The sequence below is a fragment of the Leopardus geoffroyi genome, chromosome A3, assembly GCF_018350155.1.
Source record: "Leopardus geoffroyi isolate Oge1 chromosome A3, O.geoffroyi_Oge1_pat1.0, whole genome shotgun sequence".
In the NCBI taxonomy this organism is placed as follows: Eukaryota; Metazoa; Chordata; class Mammalia; order Carnivora; family Felidae; genus Leopardus; species Leopardus geoffroyi.
This window is the reverse complement of record NC_059336.1, coordinates 39,597,207-39,619,142: the sequence shown is the minus strand read 5'-3', so window position 1 is coordinate 39,619,142 and position 21,936 is coordinate 39,597,207. Positions and strand designations below refer to the sequence as shown.

The 21,936-nt window shown below is 37.5% G+C and overlaps 1 protein-coding gene across 2 annotated transcripts in view; it reads right to left on the bottom strand.

The window, feature by feature from the left end:
* Nucleotides 1-21,936, bottom strand: part of MACROD2 (mono-ADP ribosylhydrolase 2) — a 2,046,639-nt gene that overhangs the window by 1,956,383 nt on the left and 68,320 nt on the right. For both annotated transcript variants that reach the window (XM_045445353.1, XM_045445352.1), the window contains exon 3: nucleotides 19,608-19,715. In XM_045445353.1, coding sequence (XP_045301309.1) covers nucleotides 19,608-19,715 — 108 coding nt within the window. The remainder of the gene's footprint in view (nucleotides 1-19,607; nucleotides 19,716-21,936) is intronic.

The following is a 21,936-nucleotide window of genomic DNA, read 5'->3' as shown; positions in this document are numbered from 1 at the left end:
TTTTTTTCCGTCATTTTTACAGGACACATTTGCTTTTCAAGGATCAATATTCAATTTAACTTTCTGTGTACTATAAATCAAGTCTTCCAAAGGTGAAGAAAATATGTTTCTGACTTTAAGGTTATTTTAAACCAGGTCCTAAGCCGAGCCCAATTAGTGAGGCTCATCCTTGCAAATTCTAAGCAGAATCAGACTGCGACCTATGAGAGGCAAGGTGCATTTACTCCTTACTGTCACAGAAGATTGCTTTAACTAGATATTTTTAAATAATAAACCATAAATTAATCTAATTAGAGAATCTGTAAGTATTCAGAAGATGTAAAGTTGTGAGTTTTAAAGAAATAATTTCTTTTGCTCATTATTTCTTGCTATGGATGCTATAAAACACATTCAAGATCAGTAATTTTTCTATATGTAAAGACAGAATTATATTCACAGGATTATTTAAAACATTTAATATTTATTTCAATGAATTAAAATTAACAATTTGTCTATTTCACTTAGAAATTTTCTTACATGAAAAAATAAACCTTAATTCACTGTTATGATATACTATCATGGTAGTACCAGCCACGCATTTTAAGAGGACTTAGTTGAGAGGACTAAGAGAAACCTATTTTATGCATTTAAAATAATTTATTTTTAAATGTCCTCACAAATCTTAAGCAGGTCTCTTAAACCCCATGGACTGGACATGTTTCTGAATTAATTTCCACCTGGAAACCCACGGGATGAAAATTCTAACTGCGTGATAAATTAAGTTGCCAAGCAAAATGGATTAGCGATCAGTGAAATTGCCTGATAAACTGTCAGATCCATTTTGGATTGGGATTCATCCTCTTTCTCCACCTGTTCATTAAGCTCCAAGTTCATGGCAACTCCAGTGACTGATTGCACATTAACAAGCTGTTTATGTGGGGAGGTGTAGCTAGCCTAGTCAACATTCCTATACTTACACATTCATTTAAACATAATTCTCTGGTAATTTATTCTGTTCACAATCCCAATGTGGAAAAATATACCTCTACCCTGAAGTTTAATTTTAGACACAACAGCGATGTGATGTGTCATAAAATTAAAACTTAACAAAGCACATCAGATTATACCTCAAGGTCAAAAGAAGCCTGGGAAATTTCATGCCATAAATCTGTTTCTTCAAAAAGTTACAAGAATGAGAAGAGTAGTGAGAAAGCTGCTGATAGAATGCCAAAATAAGATATTTATTTCTGTCCCTGTTCTAAAGCAAATATTTGGCTGCTTCTATAACAAGAAAGCCAAACCAGCTAAGAATGTTGAGAAATAAGTTTCAACCTTTCTTACCAAGTGGCCAAAACTTTCCTTTATATAACACCAAATTTAATAAACCACTTGTCAATCAAAATGCACCAAATTTGAGCTATAAATAAAAATATTCTTCCTACTCAAGTATCGAGTACTAATTCTTTCCTTTTTAAGTATGTAGAATTCTTCATAAAGGGACTTTTCACCAAACACAAACTTAACAAAAATCATTAAGTTCCTCTGAAACTGAAGTTTAATAGATTTATATTTCATTCAAATATGAAGATGTCTACTTTCTACTTTTTTCTAAGCTTTTTTTCTTCAATATTATTTATGAAGCCTAAATTTTATATGAATTAATGACTGGAATTCAGAAATCAATGCCAAGACCTTAATTAAGGAAAATTTAAGTTAAGCGACTGACTCTTGATTTCAGCTAAGGTTATGATCTCACAGTTTGTGAGTTCAAGCCCCGCATTCAGCCCTGTACTGGGCTCCATGCTATGTGGAGCCTGCTTGGGATTCATATTCTCCCTCTCTCCCTCCCCCCTCTCTCTGCCCCTCCCATGCTCTCTCTCTCTCTCTCTCTCTCTCAAAACAAATGAACTTAAAAAATTTTTTTAATAAAATTTAAGTTAACTAATAGCCAGATAACTACAATTACATTGCAGCAAAAGAACAGAATGAAGATCATCCAAATGCTTTCCAGCCCACAAACAGAAACTTCCCATAAGTCACAAATAAAGAAGTAATTTTTAGAAATTAATTGACCAGTATATATAACAAAATATACACCTCCTTTAGTTAAAAATAATAGAAGTGTACACCAAAAAAAATTTTAATTTTACTGTATAATTTTAAAAAAAGAGCATGGAGGGGCGCCTGGGTGGTGCAGTCGGTTGGGCATCCGACTTCAGCCAGGTCACGATCTCGCGGTCCGTGAGTTCGAGCCCCGCGTTGGGCTCTGGGCTGATGGCTCAGAGCCTGGAGCCTGCTTCCAATTCTGTGTCTCCCTCTCTCTCTGCCCCTCCCCCATTCATGCTCTGTCTCTCTCTGTCTCAAAAATGAATAAAACATTAAAAAAAAAAATTTTTTTTAAAAAGAGCATGGAGAATTCCAAATAAGGTTGCATACAAGCATGAGATAGTCTCTAGGCCTCATGAAATGTCATTCGGCACCATTATAAATTTCAGCTTTTAATTAGATTTAACTATAATCAACTTCTGACAAGTCATGCATTTATAAGAATTAAACTGGAGGAGGGAAGATGGCGGCGTAGGAGGACGCTGGGCTCACCGCGCGTCCTGCTGATCAATTAGATTCCACCTACACCTGCCTAAATAACCCAGAAAACCGCCAGAGGATTAGCAGAACAGAGTTGCCGGAGCCAAGCGCAGACTAGAGGCCCATGGAAGAGGGTAGGAAGGGCGGCGAGGCGGTGCATGCTCCACGGACTGGCGGGAGGGAGCCGGGGCGGAGGGGCAGCTCGCCGGCCAAGCAGAGCCCCGGAGTCTGGCTTGCAAAAGCGGAGGGGCCTGACGGACTGTGTTCCGACAGCAAGCGCGACTTAGCGTCTGGGAGGTCATAAGTTAACAGCTCTGCTCGGAAAGCGGGAAGGCTGGAGGACAAAGGGAGGGAGAGCTGCTGAGCCCCCCGGACGACAGAGCTCAGCTTGGTGGGGAACAAAGGCGCTCGCCAGCGCCATCTCCCCCGCCCATCCCCCAGCCAAAATCCCAAAGAGAACCAGTTCCTGCCAGAGAACTTGCTCGCTCCACGCAAACACCCAACTCTGTGCTTCTGCGGAGCCAAAACTCCGGCAGCGGATCTGAATCCCTCCCGCTGCCACAGGGCTCCTCCTGAAGCAGATCACCTAAGGAGAAGCAAGCTAAGCCTGCCCCTCCTGCCCCCGTGCACCTTGCCTACCCAACCCAGCTAATACGCCAGATCCCCAGCATCACAAGCCTGGCAGTGTGCAAGTAGCCCAGACGGGCCACACCACCCCACAGTGAATCCCGCCCCTAGGAGAGGGGAAGAGAAGGCACACACCAGTTTGACTGTGGCCCCAGCGGTGGGCTGGGGGCAGACATCAGATCGGACTGCGGCCCCGCCCACCAACTCCAGTTATACACCACAGCACAGGGGAAGTGCCCTGCAGGTCCTCACCACTCCAGGGACTATCCAAAATGACCAAGCATAAGAATTCCCCTCAGAAGAATTTCCAGGAAATAACAACAGCTAATGAGCTGATCAAAAAGGATTTAAATAATATAACAGAAAGTGAATTTAGAATAATAGTCATAAAATTAATCGCCGGGCTTGAAAACAGTATACAGGACAGCAGAGAATCCCTTGCTACAGAGATCAAGGGACTAAGGAACAGTCATGAGGAGCTGAAAAACGCTTTAAATGAAATGCAAAACAAAATGGAAACCACCACAGCTCGGATTGAAGAGGCAGAGGAGAGAATAGGTGAACTAGAAGATAAAGTTATGGAAAAAGAGGAAGCTGAGAGAAAGAGAGATAAAAAAATCCAGGAGTATGAGGGGAAAATTAGAGAACTAAGTGATACACTAAAAAGAAATAATATACGCATAATTGGTATCCCAGAGGAGGAAGAGAGAGGGAAAGGTGCTGAAGGGGTACTTGAAGAAATAATAGCTGAGAACTTCCCTGAACTGGGGAAGGAAAAAGGCATTGAAATCCAAGAGGCACAGAGAACTCCCTTCAGACGGAACTTGAATCGATCTTCTGCACGACATATCATAGTGAAACTGGCAAAACACAAGGATAAAGAGAAAATTCTGAAAGCAGCAAGGGGTAAACGTGCCCTCACATGTAAAGGGAGACCTATAAGACTCGTGACTGATCTCTCTTTTGAAACTTGGCAGGCCAGAAAGAATTGGCACGAGATTTTCAGAGTGCTAGACAGAAAAAATATGCAGCCGAGAATCCTTTATCCAGCAAGTCTGTCATTTAGAATAGAAGGAGAGATAAAGGTCTTCCCAAACAAACAAAAACTGAAGGAATTTGTCACCACTAAACCAGCCCTACAAGAGATCCTAAGGGGGACCCTGTGAGACAAAATACCAGAGACACCACTACAAGCATAAAACATAGAGATATCACAATGACTCTAAACCCATATCTTTCTATAATAACACTGAATGTAAATGGATTAAATGCGCCAACCAAAAGACATAGGGTATCAGAATGGATAAAAAAACAAGACCCATCTATTTGCTGTCTACAAGAGACTCATTTTAGACCTGAGGACACCTTTAGATTGAGAGTGAGGGGATGGAGAACTATTTATCATGCTACTGGAAGCCAAAAGAAAGCTGGAGTAGCTTATATCGGACAAACTAGACTTTAAATTAAAGGCTGTAACAAGAGATGAAGAAGGGCATTATATAATAATTACAGGGTCTATCCATCAGGAAGCGCTAACAATTATAAATGTCTATGCACCGAATACCAGAGCCCCCAAATATATAAAACAATTACTCACAAACATAAGCAACCTTATTGCTAAGAATGTGGTAATTGCAGGGGACTTTAACACTCCACTTACAGAAATGGATAGATCATCTAGACACACAGTCAATAAAGAAACAAGGGCCCTGAATGACACATTGGATCAGATGCCCTTGACAGATATATTTAGAAATCTGCATCCCAAAGCAACAGAATATACTTTCTTCTCGAGTGCACATGGAACATTCTCCAAGATAGATCATATACTGGGTCAAAAAACAGCCCTTCATAAGTTCACAAGAATTGAAATTATACCATGCATACTTTCAGACCACAATGCTATGAAGCTTGAAATCAACCACAGGAAAAAGTCTGGAAAACCTCCAAAAGCATGGAGGTTAAAGAACACCCTACTAACGAATGAGTGGGTCAACCAGGCAATTAGAGAAGAAATTAAAAAATATATGGAAACAAACGAAAATGAAAATACAACAATCCAAATGCTTTGGGATGCAGCGAAGGCAGTCCTGAGAGGAAAATACATTGCAATCCAGGCCTATCTCAAGAAACAAGAAGAATCCCAAATACAAAATCTAACAGCACACCTAAAGGAAATAGAAGCAGAACAGCAAAGGCAGCCTAAACCCAGCAGAAGAAGAGAAATAATAAAGATCAGAGCAGAAATAGACAATATAGAATCTAAAAAAACTGTAGAGCAGATCAACGAAACCAAGAGTTGTTTTTTTGAAAAAATAAACAAAATTGACAAACCTCTAGTCAGGCTTCTCAAAAAGAAAAGGGAAATGACCCAAATAGATAAAATCATGAATGAAAATGGAATTATTACAACCAATCCCTCAGAGATACAAACAATTATCAGGGAATACTATGAAAAATTATATGCCAACAAATTGGACAACCTGGAAGAAATGGACAAATTCCTGAACACCCACACTCTTCCAAAACTCAATCAGGAGGAAATAGAAAGCTTGAACAGACCCATAACCAGCGAAGAAATTGAATCAGTTATCAAAAATCTCCCAACAAATAAGAGTCCAGGACCAGATGGCTTCCCAGGGGAGTTCTACCAGACGTTTAAAGCAGAGATAATACCTATCCTTCTCAAGCTATTCCAAGAAATAGAAAGGGAAGGAAAACTTCCAGACTCATTCTATGAAGCCAGTATTACTTTGATTCCCAAACCAGACAGAGACCCAGTAAAACAAGAGAACTACCGGCCAATATCCCTGATGAATATGGATGCAAAAATCCTCAATAAGATACTAGCAAATCGAATTCAACGGCATATAAAAAGAATTATTCACCACGATCAAGTGGGATTCATTCCTGGGATGCAGGGCTGGTTCAACATTCGCAAATCAATCAACGTGATACATCACATTAACAAAAAAAAAGAGAAGAACGATATGATCCTGTCAATCGATGCAGAAAAGGCCTTTGACAAAATCCAGCACCCTTTCTTAATAAAAACCCTTGAGAAAGTCGGGATAGAAGGAACATACTTAAAGATCATAAAAGCCATTTATGAAAAGCCCACAGCTAACATCATCCTCAACGGGGAAAAACTGAGAGCTTTTTCCCTGAGGTCAGGAACACGACAGGGATGCCCACTCTCACCGCTGTTGTTTAACATAGTGCTGGAAGTTCTAGCATCAGCAATCAGACAACAAAAGGAAATCAAAGGCATCAAAATTGGCAAAGATGAAGTCAAGCTTTCGCTTTTTGCAGATGACATGATATTATACATGGAAAATCCGATAGACTCCACCAAAAGTCTGCTAGAATTGATACATGAATTCAGCAAAGTCGCAGGATACAAAATCAATGTACAGAAATCAGTTGCATTCTTATACACTAACAATGAAGCAACAGAAAGACAAATAAAGAAACTGATCCCATTCACAATTGCACCAAGAAGCATAAAATACCTAGGAATAAATCTAACCAAAGATGTAAAGGATCTGTATGCTGAAAACTATAGAAAGCTTATGAAGGAAATTGAAGAAGATTTAAAGAAATGGAAAGACATTCCCTGCTCATGGATTGGAAAAATAAATATTGTCAAAATGTCAATACTACCCAAAGCTATCTACACATTCAATGCAATCCCAATCAAAATTGCACCAGCATTCTTCTTGAAACTAGAACAAGCAATCCTAAAATTCATATGGAACCACAAAAGGCCCCGAATAGCCAAAGGAATTTTGAAGAAGAAGACCAAAGCAGGAGGCATCACAATCCCAGACTTTAGCCTCTACTACAAAGCTGTCATTATCAAGACAGCATGGTATTGGCACAAAAACAGACACATAGACCAATGGAATAGAATAGACACCCCAGAACTAGACCCACAAACGTATGGCCAACTCATCTTTGACAAAGCAGGAAAGAACATCCAATGGAAAAAAGACAGCCTCTTTAACAAATGGTGCTGGGAGAACGGGACAGCAACATGCAGAAGGTTGAAACTAGACCACTTTCTCACACCATTCACAAAAATAAACTCAAAATGGATAAAGGACCTGAATGTGAGACAGGAAACCATCAAAACCTTAGAGGAGAAAGCAGGAAAAGACCTCTCTGACCTCAGCCGTAGCAATCTCTTACTCGACACATCCCCAAAGGCAAGGGAATTAAAAGCAAAAGTGAATTACTGGGACCTTATGAAGATAAAAAGCTTCTGCACAGCAAAGGAAACAACCAACAAAACTAAAAGGCAACCAACGGAATGGGAAAAGATATTTGCAAATGACATATCGGACAAAGGGCTAGTATCCAGAATCTATAAAGAGCTCACCAAACTCCACACCCGAAAAACAAATAACCCAGTGAAGAAATGGGCAGAAAACATGAATAGACACTTCTCTAAGGAAGACATCCGGATGGCCAACAGGCACATGAAAAGATGTTCAGCGTCGCGACTTATCAGGGAAATACAAATCAAAACCACACTCAGGTATCACCTCACGCCAGTCAGAGTGGCCAAAATGAACAAATCAGGAGACTATAGATGCTGGTGAGGATGTGGAGAAACGGGAACCCTCTTGCACTGTTGGTGGGAATGCAAATTGGTGCAGCCGCTCTGGAAAGCAGTGTGGAGGTTCCTCAGAAAATTAAAAATAGACCTACCCTATGACCCAGCAATAGCACTGCTAGGAATTTACCCAAGGGATACAGGAGTACTGATGCATAGGGGCACTTGTACCCCAATGTTCATAGCAGCACTCTCAACAATAGCCAAATTATGGAAAGAGCCTAAATGTCCATCAACTGATGAATGGATAAAGAAATTGTGGTTTATATACACAATGGAATACTACGTGGCAATGAGAAAAAATGAAATATGGCCTTTTGTAGCAACGTGGATGGAACTGGAGAGTGTGATGCTAAGTGAAATAAGCCATACAGAGAAAGACAGATACCATATGGTTTCACTCTTATGTGGATCCTGAGAAACGTAACAGGAACCCATGGGGGAGGGGGAGGAAAAAAGAAAAAAAAAAAGAGGTTAGAGTGGGAGAGAGCCAAAGCATAAGAGACTGTTAAAAACTGAGAACAAACTGAGGGTTGATGGGGGGTGGGAGGGAGGAGAGGGTGGGTTATGGGTATTGAGGAGGGCACCTTTTGGGATGAGCACTGGGTGTTTTATGGAAACCAATTTGGACAATAAATTTCATAAAAAAAAAAAAAAAAAAAAAAAACGTATCGATTCTAGAACTCCTAAAAGATGAGGAGTGTAGCAGAGCCGATGAGAAATAGAAATATAAAAATGGCAGTGCTTCTCTCTTAGGAGGTCACACTCTATTATGAGAGAAAAATTCACAAATGGCTAAATTATTAGACTGGGTATTTGCTGTTTTCCTCCTATCTCTGCTCTGTTGTGCCTCAAACTTGTCCAAATGCGCTCTTGCTTCAGAGGAAAAAACTCAAACACACACACACCACCCCACACATGTACTTCAAAAAGTCTCAATTTCAGCCCCAGGGAATATCATAAAAATCCCACTCATATCATTGCAGGTAAATTCATACATGAAATTCATAGGGATTAGAAACTACATGGGTACCAACTCCATCTCAGTTGTTTCAAGCTGCCACGTTTCAAGACTCATCTGCTTTATTAAAGATAGAACAACTAAGGGGCGCCTGGGGGGCTCAGTCGGTTAAGTGGCCAACTTCAGCTCAGGTTATGATCTTGCAGTCCTCGAGTTCGAGTCCCAGGTCAAGTTCTGTGCTATCATGACAGCTCAGAGCCTGGAGCCTGCTTCAGATTCTGTCTCCCTCTCTCTCTGCTCCTCCCCTATTCATGATCTGTCTCTGTCTCTCTCTCAAAAAATAAATAAGCTTAAAAAAAATAAAAATAGAACAACTGAGACTTTTGACTGATCCTAAATATGGTGCAGTTGATTGTCCTAGAAAGGCAGGACCAATTTGGGCTGGTAATAAAGATGGATAATTAACTAATCTAAAAAAAAAATAAATAAATAAAATAAAATAAAATAAAATAAAAATAAAAAAATATATATAAGAATTAAACTATAGCAGAAGATATTTGTGTTTATTGTTAACTACCAGTTGAATTAGAATTTCCCCATGTCCCTTATCCTAATGTAAGCACAGCTGCTTACCCTCCCAGGGGACTGGTTTCATCCTCCAGTCTCAGTTCAATTGGCTCAGTCCACATGAAAAGTAGCATTGAGAAAGCTTAGTCTTAGTCTAGCTTCTGAAGGGATGCTTTCAGTAAATGTCAAGACTCGCTTTACAAAGCAGGATTATCCTAGTTTATATGGCACCTAGGAAACTCCACCCATTCCAGCCCCAGGAGTGTGCTCTGAAATTTTCTTGCCTAGAATAAAGGCTCCAAGTTTAAGAGAAACTATACTTGGTGACCTCCAAGAACCAAAGCCATACCATAAAATGTACAGTGTCAAGTGTTATGCTAAATCCTAAGTACTACTTACTCTGAAAGTAAAATAAACCATTTCTCTTTCATTTTAATGAAATTCAGTGCCTGTCTCTGTCCCCACCATCTTGAATCTCAGGAAGAGAGGCAGTGTCATTGAAGTTGAGCTATTAGGTGTCTCAGCTGAGAAACATTCAGTACTATTTTATTCAAGCCTCCAACTAACCCAACCTCACCCATTGCCTCCTGGCTACCGCCAGCAAGTTACATGTACCATATTGGTGCCAATAAAATAATATAGGTATAATTTTGCTTTCTATTTCAGAAGGTAATAACAAAAGTTATGGTCTTAGTCTTCAAAGAAATGTTAGTTAAAACAATGAAATACAATTCTAAGGCACAGATTTTTTTTTAAGTCATCAAATTTAGAGGTGCCTTGGTGGCTCAGTCAGTTGAACATTCGACTTCGGCTCAGGTCATGACCTCATGGTTCGTGGGTTCGAGCCCCACATCAGGGTCTGTGCTGACAGCTCAGAACCTGGAGCCTGCTTTGGATTCTGTGTCTCCCTCTCTCCTTGCCCCTCCCCTGCTCACACTCTGTCTCTCAAAAAATAAATAAACGATTAAAAAAATTTAAGTCATCAAACTAGTATTTAAGTCATCAAATTAGTACTCATAAATGAGAGATATAAATTCATTTAACCTTTCCACAGAGCTATTTGGTTACATACATTTAAAAACTTTCATACTTCCATTATTTCACTTCAAAGAATTTATTCCAAGGTAATGAATAATCAAAGATTTTTACAAAGATTTACCTGCTAGGAATGTTTGTCTCAGCCTGAATATAACAGTAAAAAACTTGAAACAAACTCAATATCCAACATTGAGAGAACAGTTAAATACTCATGTGTGTGATTAAATATGATACAGCTATTTAAAATGACACATAAAAATAACCATAATAGTAAAAAAATAAAAAAAATTAAGCAGTATTTTGTAAAATTCAAAATACATCTATGAAATGAAAAGAACCTGACACATAAACACTAAACTGAAAAATTATAGATAATGTTTTATTCTTCTTTATATTTTATATTTTCCTTGAATATTAGGGCACATTCCTTCCATAATCAGACCCCAACAAAATCTCTAATAATATTTTTTAATCCAGTTAACTAGTATGTGTGACAAACAAAATATAAGTTTTCCTATATGCATTGAAAAATTCTCAGAAAAAAAAAATCTGAAAACAGAACAAATGCCCAAGCAACCTCTACCACTTTCTCTATCATTTTTTTTTTAATTTTAGTCTCACAAAGTCCTCTGAGGACTGTGTTACTAATTAATTCCTAGAGTTATTCGTCTAAAAGTATAGCAGAGGTCAAAAATAGAAGATGAAAACTCAGAGGGAATTTATTGACAGCCATCCATCCCCTTGGCAATTATTTTCTTTTCAGAATTATCTTCTGATTCCTTGGAAGTTTAATGTTTAGTTTTGTTCTACAAATTCCTTCAGAAAAAAACTATAGATCAGAAAAACAAAGAAAATAAGTCAAAGAGTAGAAATATTTTGAAAAATATGCTGGGATGCAGAATTAACAAATAAAAAATGATTCACATCACAATGCCTCCTTTCACTGCATCCTCACAGTATTGAATTTTTAATCTTATTTTTATAAGGCATTTCTTTGTTTTAAGTTCCATGTTCACATTCCTAAGCAGGTTTTCTACTAGACATTTGTCTTTTTTAATTTAGGAAAGCTTATACTTACTATTATTTTATTATTACTATAACAAGAGTAAACCTTTGTCATATATGTTTCTAATCTTTCTTTCCAATTTGACATTTACTTTCCAAATATATTTATGGTATGACTTTCTCTTGAAGCATTCAAGAATATTTATGTTGGGGCACCCAGGTGGCTCAGTGGATTAAGCATCTGCTCTAGATCTCTGCTCAGGTAATGATCTCATAGTTCACAAACTCAAGCCCCATGCCAGGCTCTGCACTGACACCACAAAGTCGGCTTGGAATTCTCTCTCTCCTTCTCTCTCTGTACCTCCTCCGCTCACGTGCTCCCGCTCTTGCATGCTCTCTCTCTCTCTCTCTCTCTCTCTCTCTTTCTCTGTCTCTTTCTCTCTCTCTCTCAGAATAAATAAACATTTTTTAAAAAGGAATATTTGTGTTGTCAATTTCTTCAGTCTTTCTCATTGGTTCCTTTCTTTGTTAGTGAATTCAGAGTGGTTTTTCCCACCCACAGGTAAGACACAATCCCTTATATTTTCTTCTATCTTTTAAGCGGTTTCTTTAATTGCTATTAAACCCCACACAGAATTTGTATTCATGAAAGGTGTGAAGTAGTGATGTATATTTTTTTTCATTATTATAGCTTTCACATATGTATTTTAATTTGGAATTGTGTGACTCCTCCCCCAACTTCTGCCATTTATCTGTCTTTTCAGGTATTTCTTGGCAAATCTCATCCTGTTCTTCTACTAGATAAATTTTAGAATTATTTTGTCAATTTCAAAATTAAAGAAAACAACTATCACCAGAAAAAAATCTCAAATGGAATTTTTATTAGAAATCTAGGTTACTCCAAGAGTTTTGACATTTTTAACATACTACATCTTCCAATCTAGGAATGGTGATGGTTGTTAGATTTATTTAAATATGTTTTTCCCAGTACTTCCTGTTTTCTGTCTATCCTTACACTAGAAAAAGATCCTTATAGCTGGAGGCTCACACTTAAACGTGTAGCCAAGGTTAAGAATTCATCTCAAGGTGCGCCTGGGTGGCGCAGTCGGTTAAGCGTCCGACTTCAGCCAGGTCATGATCTCGCGGTCCGTGAGTTCGAGCCCCGCGTCAGGCTCTGGGCTGATGGCTCGGAGCCTGGAGCCTGTTTCCGATTCTGTGTCTCCCTGTCTCTCTGCCCCTCCCCCGTTCATGCTCTGTCTCTCTCTGTCCCAAAAAAAATAAATAAACGTTGAAAAAAAAATTTTTTTTAAAGAATTCATCTCAAAAAATGGTTCTTTATGGGGAAGCTGGGTGTCTTAGTTGGTTGAGCATCTGACTTCGGTTCAGGTCATGACCTCACTGCTCATGGGTTCAAGCCCCACATCAGACTCTCTGCTGACAGCTCAAAGTCTGGAGTCTGCTTCAGACTCTGTGTCTCCCTCTCTTTCTACCCTTACCCCACTCATGCTCTCTCTTTCTCTCTAAAAAGTAAATAAACATTTAAAAAAATGGTTCCTTCCACACCTGTCTATTCAAACCTATCCCACAGCTATCCACATTGGAGATTTTGAAACTTCTCAGCAATTCTGGCATAGCATAGGAGGGGAAGTGAAGGGAAAGATTGATGTATAGTAATTCTTTCCCCTTTGTCTATATAGATATCTATTCACAAACACACACACACACACACACACACATACACACACACAAATATGTAAGAATGTTCACTAAAGTACTAATAATCCCAAACTGGAAATTACTGCAACCCCCATCAATAGTAGATTGATAGAGAAATAGTGACATAGTCACAAAATGAAATATTAGATAACAATAAAAAATGATCTATATCTATATACAACAACATAGATAAATCTTACATATATAACAGTGAACTAAAAAAGAGCCAAATATCGAAGAACATATATGATATGGTCCCAATTATATGAAATGCAAAAAAAAAAAAAAAATCAAAAGTAATGTATACTACTGGAAGCCAGAGCAGTAAATACTATCCTACACTGACTACAAAACATTAGGGAGTACTAAGGGTTCTTCCAACATACTGGTAATGTTCTGCTTTTTAATCTGGATGGGGTTTCATTGAGCTGTACACTTATGTGTGTGTGTGTGTTTGTGTCTATTATTACTCAATAAACTGTTACAAGAAAAAACATACAATACAGAAATTCAATAAAGAATAAAACTTAACTGCTTTGCTAGCAGAAATGAAATTTATATTAAATTAAGCAGTTGCTATCAATTCTGTCCTAAAATATTTCTGAGAGTAAATGAACCTATTTTCTCAATGATCGAGATTCTAATTTCAAATATGCCTTATTTGGGTTTTACTAAATGAATACATAAAATAACATTTATTTTAAGCAAATGGAGATGATTATTTAAGGAAACTTCTATAAAGTAAAATTTCTTCCTTCATATGCAGTCCCAGTACCTGATTTACCTGTGTAGATATTCAGATATTCTACATCAACTTTTCTTTTAATTAAATTATACCCAGCTATTAAATTATCATCTGTCCAATTGTGTCACTACCTCAATTTTTTAGACAATTATGACATTCACAATTGATACAGTAAAAAAAAATCACTAAAGTAAGCTAAAACAATTATTCTAGACCATTGGTTCACAAAAATTACCAACAATGGTTTAAAACTTGGAATTTAACATAAAAGCCTCAGAATTGGACAACTTTTCCTTGACAAAATTCAAGTGAATAGTATAACAACTAAAGTTATGGACACATAGGACAAACCCATTTAGTTGGTAGTATCTATCTGTGCATAAGATTTGAAAAACACGCATCATTACCTTGTGACATTCATAGAAAAAAATCTGTTTTCTGATATTCTAACTAACCAGTATAATTCTGCTGCCATTTACTGAGTATGTGTCTGCATACTAGGCACTATGTGAAGTGCTTTGTATATGTTATCTGTTGATTTTCACAACAGCCCTAGGAAGCAGTAACAGGAATAAATAGTAACAGGACTATCTCCATCTTACCAATGAACAAACTAAGGCTCAGAAAGGCTACATAATTTACTGAAGGTCTTTTGGTCAAGAAGTTAAAGAAACACATTTAACATAATGATTGTTCTCAGGGTGCCTGGGTGGCTCAGTCAGTTAAGCATCAGACACAGTTTCATCAGCTTGAGCCACAGAGCCTGCTTGGGACCCTCTCTCTCTCTCCCTCTCTCTGCCCCTCCCCCACTCATGCTGTCTTTGTCTCTCTCAAAATAAATAAATTTAAAAAATAAAATAAGAAATAAAATAATGATTTCACTGACTCCAAGCCCTCCATGTTTAACCACCATGTAAATATAGGGGCATGCTGGGGTAGGGACAGGAAGAACTAAAATAAACAAATCAATCTTCCTCATTTTCCACTTTAAAAAATCCTATTTATGGTGAACTGAATTCATCTTTGGCCAATCATAACCCATTAGACTTAGAGAACTAACTCCTTTTCATGACACAATTCACAAATGAATAACAATTATATTGCCTATAAAATATTTTTCTAAGATTATAGTACAAGTAAAATTGTCTCTAATGATATACTGAACCATAAATTAGATTAATGTATTCTACCCTGAGCTTTAGCAAGAACCACAACGCTTGACCAATAGCCTTAATACAAACTTATAGAAGGACACAGTCACAGTAAATAGATCATCCTATACTCTGCTATATACAAAAACCTGTACATGAATCTCCATAGCAGCTCTATTGGTTATAGCAAAATACTTCAGAGAACCCAGAGGTCCTACAATGGGTGGAAGGCTCAACAAACTGGTATGACCATGTAAGGGACCACTACTCCGAAATAAAAAGGAATGAACTACTGACACATGCAACAATCTGAATGGACCTCAAGGGCTTTATATTTAGTGAAAACCATCAATCTCAAAAGGTTACATGCTGTATGATTCCATTGATATAATATTCTTAAAATGACAAAAGTAAAGGAATGAATAATGAGAGTGGAGAGTGGGAAGGGGAGGGCAAAGAGGTGGATACTATAAAATAGGAAGTTCTTTCAAGATAATCAAACAGTTCTGTATCTTGATTATAGTAATGGTTACATGAATCTATAAATGGGATAAGACTGCAGGGAACTATACACACACCCATGAATGCAGGTAAAAAAAAAATAGGTGAAAACTGAATAAGGTCTACAGTCTAGTTATAATATACCAATGTCAATTTCCTGGTTTTGATATTGTACTACAGCTATATCATGTCACCATCGGGGGAGGCTTACACAGGTGAAGGTAAGGGTACACAGGTCTCTATGTACTTTTTTTTAAAGTTTATTTATTTATTTTCCGAGTGAGAGACAGAAGGAGAGAGAAAGAGAGAGAGAGAGAGAGAGAGAGAGAGGGAGAAAGCAAGCAGAGAAGGGGCAGAAAGAGGAAGACAAAGAGAATCCCAAGCAGGCTCTGCACCACCATTGAGAACCCAATGCAGGGCTCAACCTCATCGTGAAGAGCGAGATCATGACCTGCGCCAATGTCAGATGCTTAACCGACTGAGCCACCCAGGTGTTCCCACTCTTTGTACTCTCTTTGCAATTTCCTATAATTATCTCAACATAAAAAGTTTAAACAAAAAATGACCCTGGGTATGAGAACCTGAATTTGAACCTGGGTCTGCCTCACTCTAAAACTTGTGCTACTGCCCTGTATACCTTACTGCCTACAAAATTTGTTCTGGTAAAATATACCAAACATGCATTAATTCCTACAGAGAAGAATAAAATACATAGGAGGCATAGGAGGCTCATCCTGGGTTACATTTAAAGAAATCTAAGGAAGTTCAAGGAGTACTTTATTAGGAAAAAGTTTAAATATCAAATCATTTCATTCATGGCAAATAATCCCTGGTGTTCCAATGAACTAATATAACATGAACATGGGAAGAGAACCTTTAGAAGTTTGATAGGAAGTGATGTCTGGGCTGCTTTGGCACCCTGACTGGGGGGGTGGGGGGAGGGGGGCACTGCCTCTCATTCCCCTCTCACTAGAGGCAGCTCTGAAGTCTCCTGCCATGTTGCCTTGTTCCCTTGAAAGAATAAAATGCTGTTCCTCTCTTTACACACCAGGCAAACAAACTGCACAGCAGAAAGCTGTAAATAGAGTCATTACACTGTACATTTGGCATCTCTTTTCCATATACCCAGGAACTTCCTAATGAGTTTGTCCTTGTGAGATGCAGAACATGGCCAAATTATAATATAATCTCAGCCAGAGAGGTGAGCTAAAGGTGCCAAATGGTTTTTGGGAGTGAGTGAAAGTTACTGCCTCCCTTCATATTAATTCATCAAACCCTTGTACACAGCTATGTGGCAGCTATGAAAAAATTATGCATACAGGGAAGGACAAGAATCAAAATAGTGATAGGATGTTCTTTTTCTATTAGTGATGTTTTCCTGTTTAGCACCATTTTATTCTATTTCAGTAAAAATTATCCCATAATTATTTTTGAATGTCTATTTATTTTTTAGAGAGAACATGTGCTAGAGTGGGGGAGGGGCAGAGCCAGAGGGGGACAGAGGATCTGAAGTGAGCTCTGCACTGACAACAGAGAGCCCGATGAGGGGCTCAATCCCATGAGCCATGAAATCATGACCTGAGCCAAAGTTGGACACTTAACTGACTAAGCCACCCAGGAGCCCCACCCCATAATTATTTTTATTAATTGATCAAATAATTCATTTTTAAAATCAGAGCCAAATTGTTTCACTATATCAAGTCCTCAATGCTGAATGTGCAATTGCTCAGAGGTGCTTTGTAGCATATGGTTCAATTGCACGTAGTTCAACTTAACACATATACACATATACTTAACACTTGATATACAGTATCAAGTGTTTATTAAGAACATAATGGCATGACATCGCTTTGGAGGGTGACACAAAAAAATGAAAAGACACCATTCTATAGTCTCAAGGGGGAGCTACACATGTACACAATTAACAAAACCCAAGAAAAACCATAATTGCTGCTATTATTAAGTGTGCCAACGTGGCAAATCCAATGTTATGTTAATAACAAGAAAGAGAAACTCAAGAGTTATCTTCAGGTATTTAAGAAGAAAATACATGTCACTACTTTTACTCCACAGAACAGAACTAGGATTAACAGCTAGAAATTACAAGAATATACAGGAAGGTTGGTGTTATATATACATAAAAGCTTTTAAATTTTTTTAAATTAAAGCTTACATATTTATAGGATTTAGAGCATAATAAATCATTAATGACTTAATAGCTACATAATATCTGATTAAACCTCTGTACTGGAAAGGAGTTCATGGGATTCTTTCTAAGGGCATGACTTCCCCAGAGGCCCCATAGATTAGAGAAAAGCATCTTGATACAAATGAACAGTCCACAGAGACTAGATATAAGGGAGACTTGTAGCCTATGAGGTGGCATGAAGATGTAATTCTATCCAAAATAAGTGGTTCATATTGAGTGGTGATTAAATGACCAAGGCTGATCCCCTCTCATGAAGGTTTTGCATTTGAGAGATGCAGCAGAGGAGAAAGGAATCACAGAGGAATCAGAAGAAGAGAAAAAGAAAAAACAGCTCTGACTATGGCAAAGCAAATTACAGTACAAAGCAACTGACAGCCAATTCTGAGGGAATAACAAGCTGACTAGACTTCCAGACTTCCTGCTAGAAGTCTATCTATCTCCTAAACAACATTCCAGATCTCTGTGAGATCCTTCTGTTCACCCACCAAAGCATGTTCCTACTATCCTGTGTGAATTTATTCATCACCAGAGGAAACTTCAAGACAATGTTGAACTTCACATGAACCCTGTACTCCTGGAAAACAGAGACTGCCAAAAAATTACCCCTCACCCTTTTGTGTTCGAGGAAACAGCTTACCAGCACAGAAATATGCTCCCCGTGTGACTGAGATAAAACTCATGGATGATCCCTTGTAACCTATGACAAGACCAAGACACATCTTCCAAATTCCCATTCTTTCACTCATAAATGATTAGCTGAACTGTTTGTCCATATTGACCATTCTGATTGGTCAACAGCTCTTAACTGGAGTTGACCAAACTTTAGTAAGGCTTTTCTCCTTCTTTCAAGTCCCTGGACTTTGACCCATCCTTGAGCAATGGAAGGTGAACAATCCTTCCTGAATGACCCCTCCCAAGAATCAGCAGACCTCAGGGGAAGAATATTCCCTGATCAACTGTCCAATCATGCCATCCATTCATCCCAGTCCCCCACACCCAATTCTTTTTAGCCTGTTTACTCCTCTTTATAAAAGAAAAGCCCCTTTCTGATTGATCTTTGAGATACTTATAGATCTTGTGGTCAAAGTGGTTCTTCCTACTGCAATAGTCTTTCTCCTCCTATTACAATAGTACTCTTCCCCTTACTGTAATAATCTTTCTGAACAAAGTCTCTCCTTACCTAAGTCCAAATTTATTTTTGTTTGGCATTTTCAAGCCAAAGATAGGCTGAAAAAAGCCTACCTTTACAAAACACAAATTAAAATCATTAAATATCCTTTTATTATTGACATTTATTTTTATAGAATCACAACTACTATGTATTTGACATATAGTCACATAATAAAATATATAGGAAATGCCACCATAAATAAGTTAATTTCCCCTATTTTCAAACATAAAAATTACTTGATTATTGAAATAATTAGAATAAAGCAATTCATAGCAAACATGAGCAACCAAACAACTGTGATTTGGGAACCGCAGAAATAATTACTTTCTAGATTACTTTTTTTGGTGTAGTTCAATCATCTCTTTACAACCTATTCAAAAGAAGGAAAAAGCTTGATGAATTTGTTTTTATGTTGGCAAATTATTAACCCAAGTGTGAAACCAGCAACAATAGAGCTGCTAAAGTTCTTTCTGAGGAACTTTCTGCAATAATCTTTCACTTTTCCAATGATCTAGTACCCTAGTCTCAACTTAGCATGGATACCATGAGTTAGCAAATTAACTGCAGCACATACGTAATATAAATCATCAGTGTTTTTAATCCAGAAGGGAAGTACATAAGATATTTCTATACCAGGAAGGACATCTTTTCCTAAAATGCCTACATTCCTGTTTATGAAAAATAATTTAAAATAATACTCATATAATACATCACAAAAAAATCAAGTACTCACCCGCATTGACTATAGCATCTACCTCTAGCAATGTGATGTCACCTCTATAGAGAGAAACTTTTTCACTCAAACTTTTCTTCACCTGTGATGTTTCCTGAGTATTTTCTTCTGTAATAAAAAAAAGAATATATATATATACATATATATATATATCAATAGTATGGTCTTTATTTAAGGACAATTTTGATAAAATAGCCAATATGGGTCACAATCTGATATACAAGACAAGTGGAAATAAATGTGTAAGTACCAGGGGTGTGGCTTATTCTCTATTTATTATGTATTCCTCAATACAAATGTAGTGCATCACGTATATAATAGGCAGTCAATAAATTTAGACATGTTATATTGGTCAAAAAAAACTCAATGTTTCTTATTATCATGAAAATATCAATTTTAAAATAACATTATGAACGATCAAGTTTCATAAGAAGATAAGAAAAAGATGTACAACTATGACTATGGGGGCCCAAAGACAATTTAAGTGACTTGTAACCTATCATCTCTAATCTCCTAAACACTTCAAAATTGCATGCTCATTTAAGAGTATCATAGTGAACTGATAGCATTATCTTCTCCCTTGAAAGATTTGCCAAGACAAAAATAAATTTTCACAGTGAATGAGCTTCTTTCTATTTCGTTGTAGTTACCAAGTCATCCTTGAAAAAAATATTCACCCAGAACAAAAACATGTTGGTTCCACTCTTTGCTACTTGTAAGTAACAAATGCCCCTCAAAATGGGAAGGATCAAAAATACTTGAGTGGGTCAAACTGCTTTTCTCATCAAATTGTATTAACCTTTCACTCTAGAGGGCGCTGCTAGATTTAAAAGAGAAAAGCTCTGTCCTGCACACAACAGCCAGCAAACTGGTAAGTTGAAAACAAGCCAAAACATTACATTCTACAACTTGACCTACTTTTAAATCTTTTATGATAATACTATAATTTGAGATTCAGTCATTCTTAACAAGTGATGTTAATACAGTACACAGAGGTTTACAAAATCAATGATTTAAAAAACATCATATTACTATACATAGAATGCTTTTTAATATACCTCTATGAAAGGTGATTTATAAACTCAAACTTTTTAAAGTGTTTATGATCTGTGCAAATCTTTCAAGGGAGAAGATAATGCTATCAGTTCACTATGATAGTCTTAAATGAGCATGCAATTTTGAAGTATTTAGGAGATTAGAGATGATAGGTTACAAGTCACTTAAATTGTCTTTGGGCCCCCATAGCCATAGAAAAAAATTGGCCAAGAGTAAGGATATGATCCTGGGCCACAAAAGTGATCTTTTCTCTCTTTCTGTCTCTGAGGCATCCCCTTCTTTGTAATCACTGCTCTCCTTAAAGGATTCTAATCAAAATATTCATTAGTGTTGATTATAGTAGTAGTAATAATAATAAGGAGGAGGAGGAGAAAATGGGAAAATGGTATGTGAAAAGAGCAGAGAAAGACATTAGAGGACCTCAAAATAAAACAATAATAAAAAAATAAAACCACCTCAAGGGCTTTTCCAGTACTGTCTCTCCTTGTCAGGTAATGGCTAAAAGCACACACTTTACCACCAGACTGTCTCTGTTCAAATTTTGATCTACCAGTTAACAACTGGGTGATATTGGAAAGGTTATTTATTTCCTCTATGCTTCAGTCTGTAAATTACTGGCTCCTTCACAATTATGAGTTCATAATACTTAGAATAATACTTGTTCCACAGTAAGCTCTCAACAAACACTACCTTTTTTTTTTTTTTGAATTTTTTTTTTCAACGTTTATTTTATTTTTGGGACAGAGAGAGACAGAGCATGAACGGGGAAGGGGCAGAGAGAGAGGGAGACACAGAATCGGAAACAGGCTCCAGGCTCTGAGCCATCAGCCCAGAGCCTGACGCGGGGCTCCAACTCCCGGACCGCGAGATCGTGACCTGGCTGAAGTCGGAGGCTTAACCGACTGCGCCACCCAGGCGTCCCTAACACTACCTTTTTTTTAAACAAAGGATTTACAAAGATGACAAGTTATGTCAACATCTATATTCAGAAAAACACAGTAGTTAAATATTTTCAAACAATATTATTTTGAAAAATGTATCATTACATTTATTATTGTTGTTGTTGTTGTTGTTATTCCCATCAGTGAAAGAATTTTGTTTGTGCTCTTGCCAGGCCAATGCCTGGCCCATTGACAAAGACTTTGAGCCAGAACACCTTGAGTTCCACACCCAATCAGTTTCTAGTCTTACTACCTTTACCAAATTAGAAAGTCCTAATTCCCAGTTAAAGATTATTGAATGACAATAAATATTTGGTGGTTTGTCAAAAAAA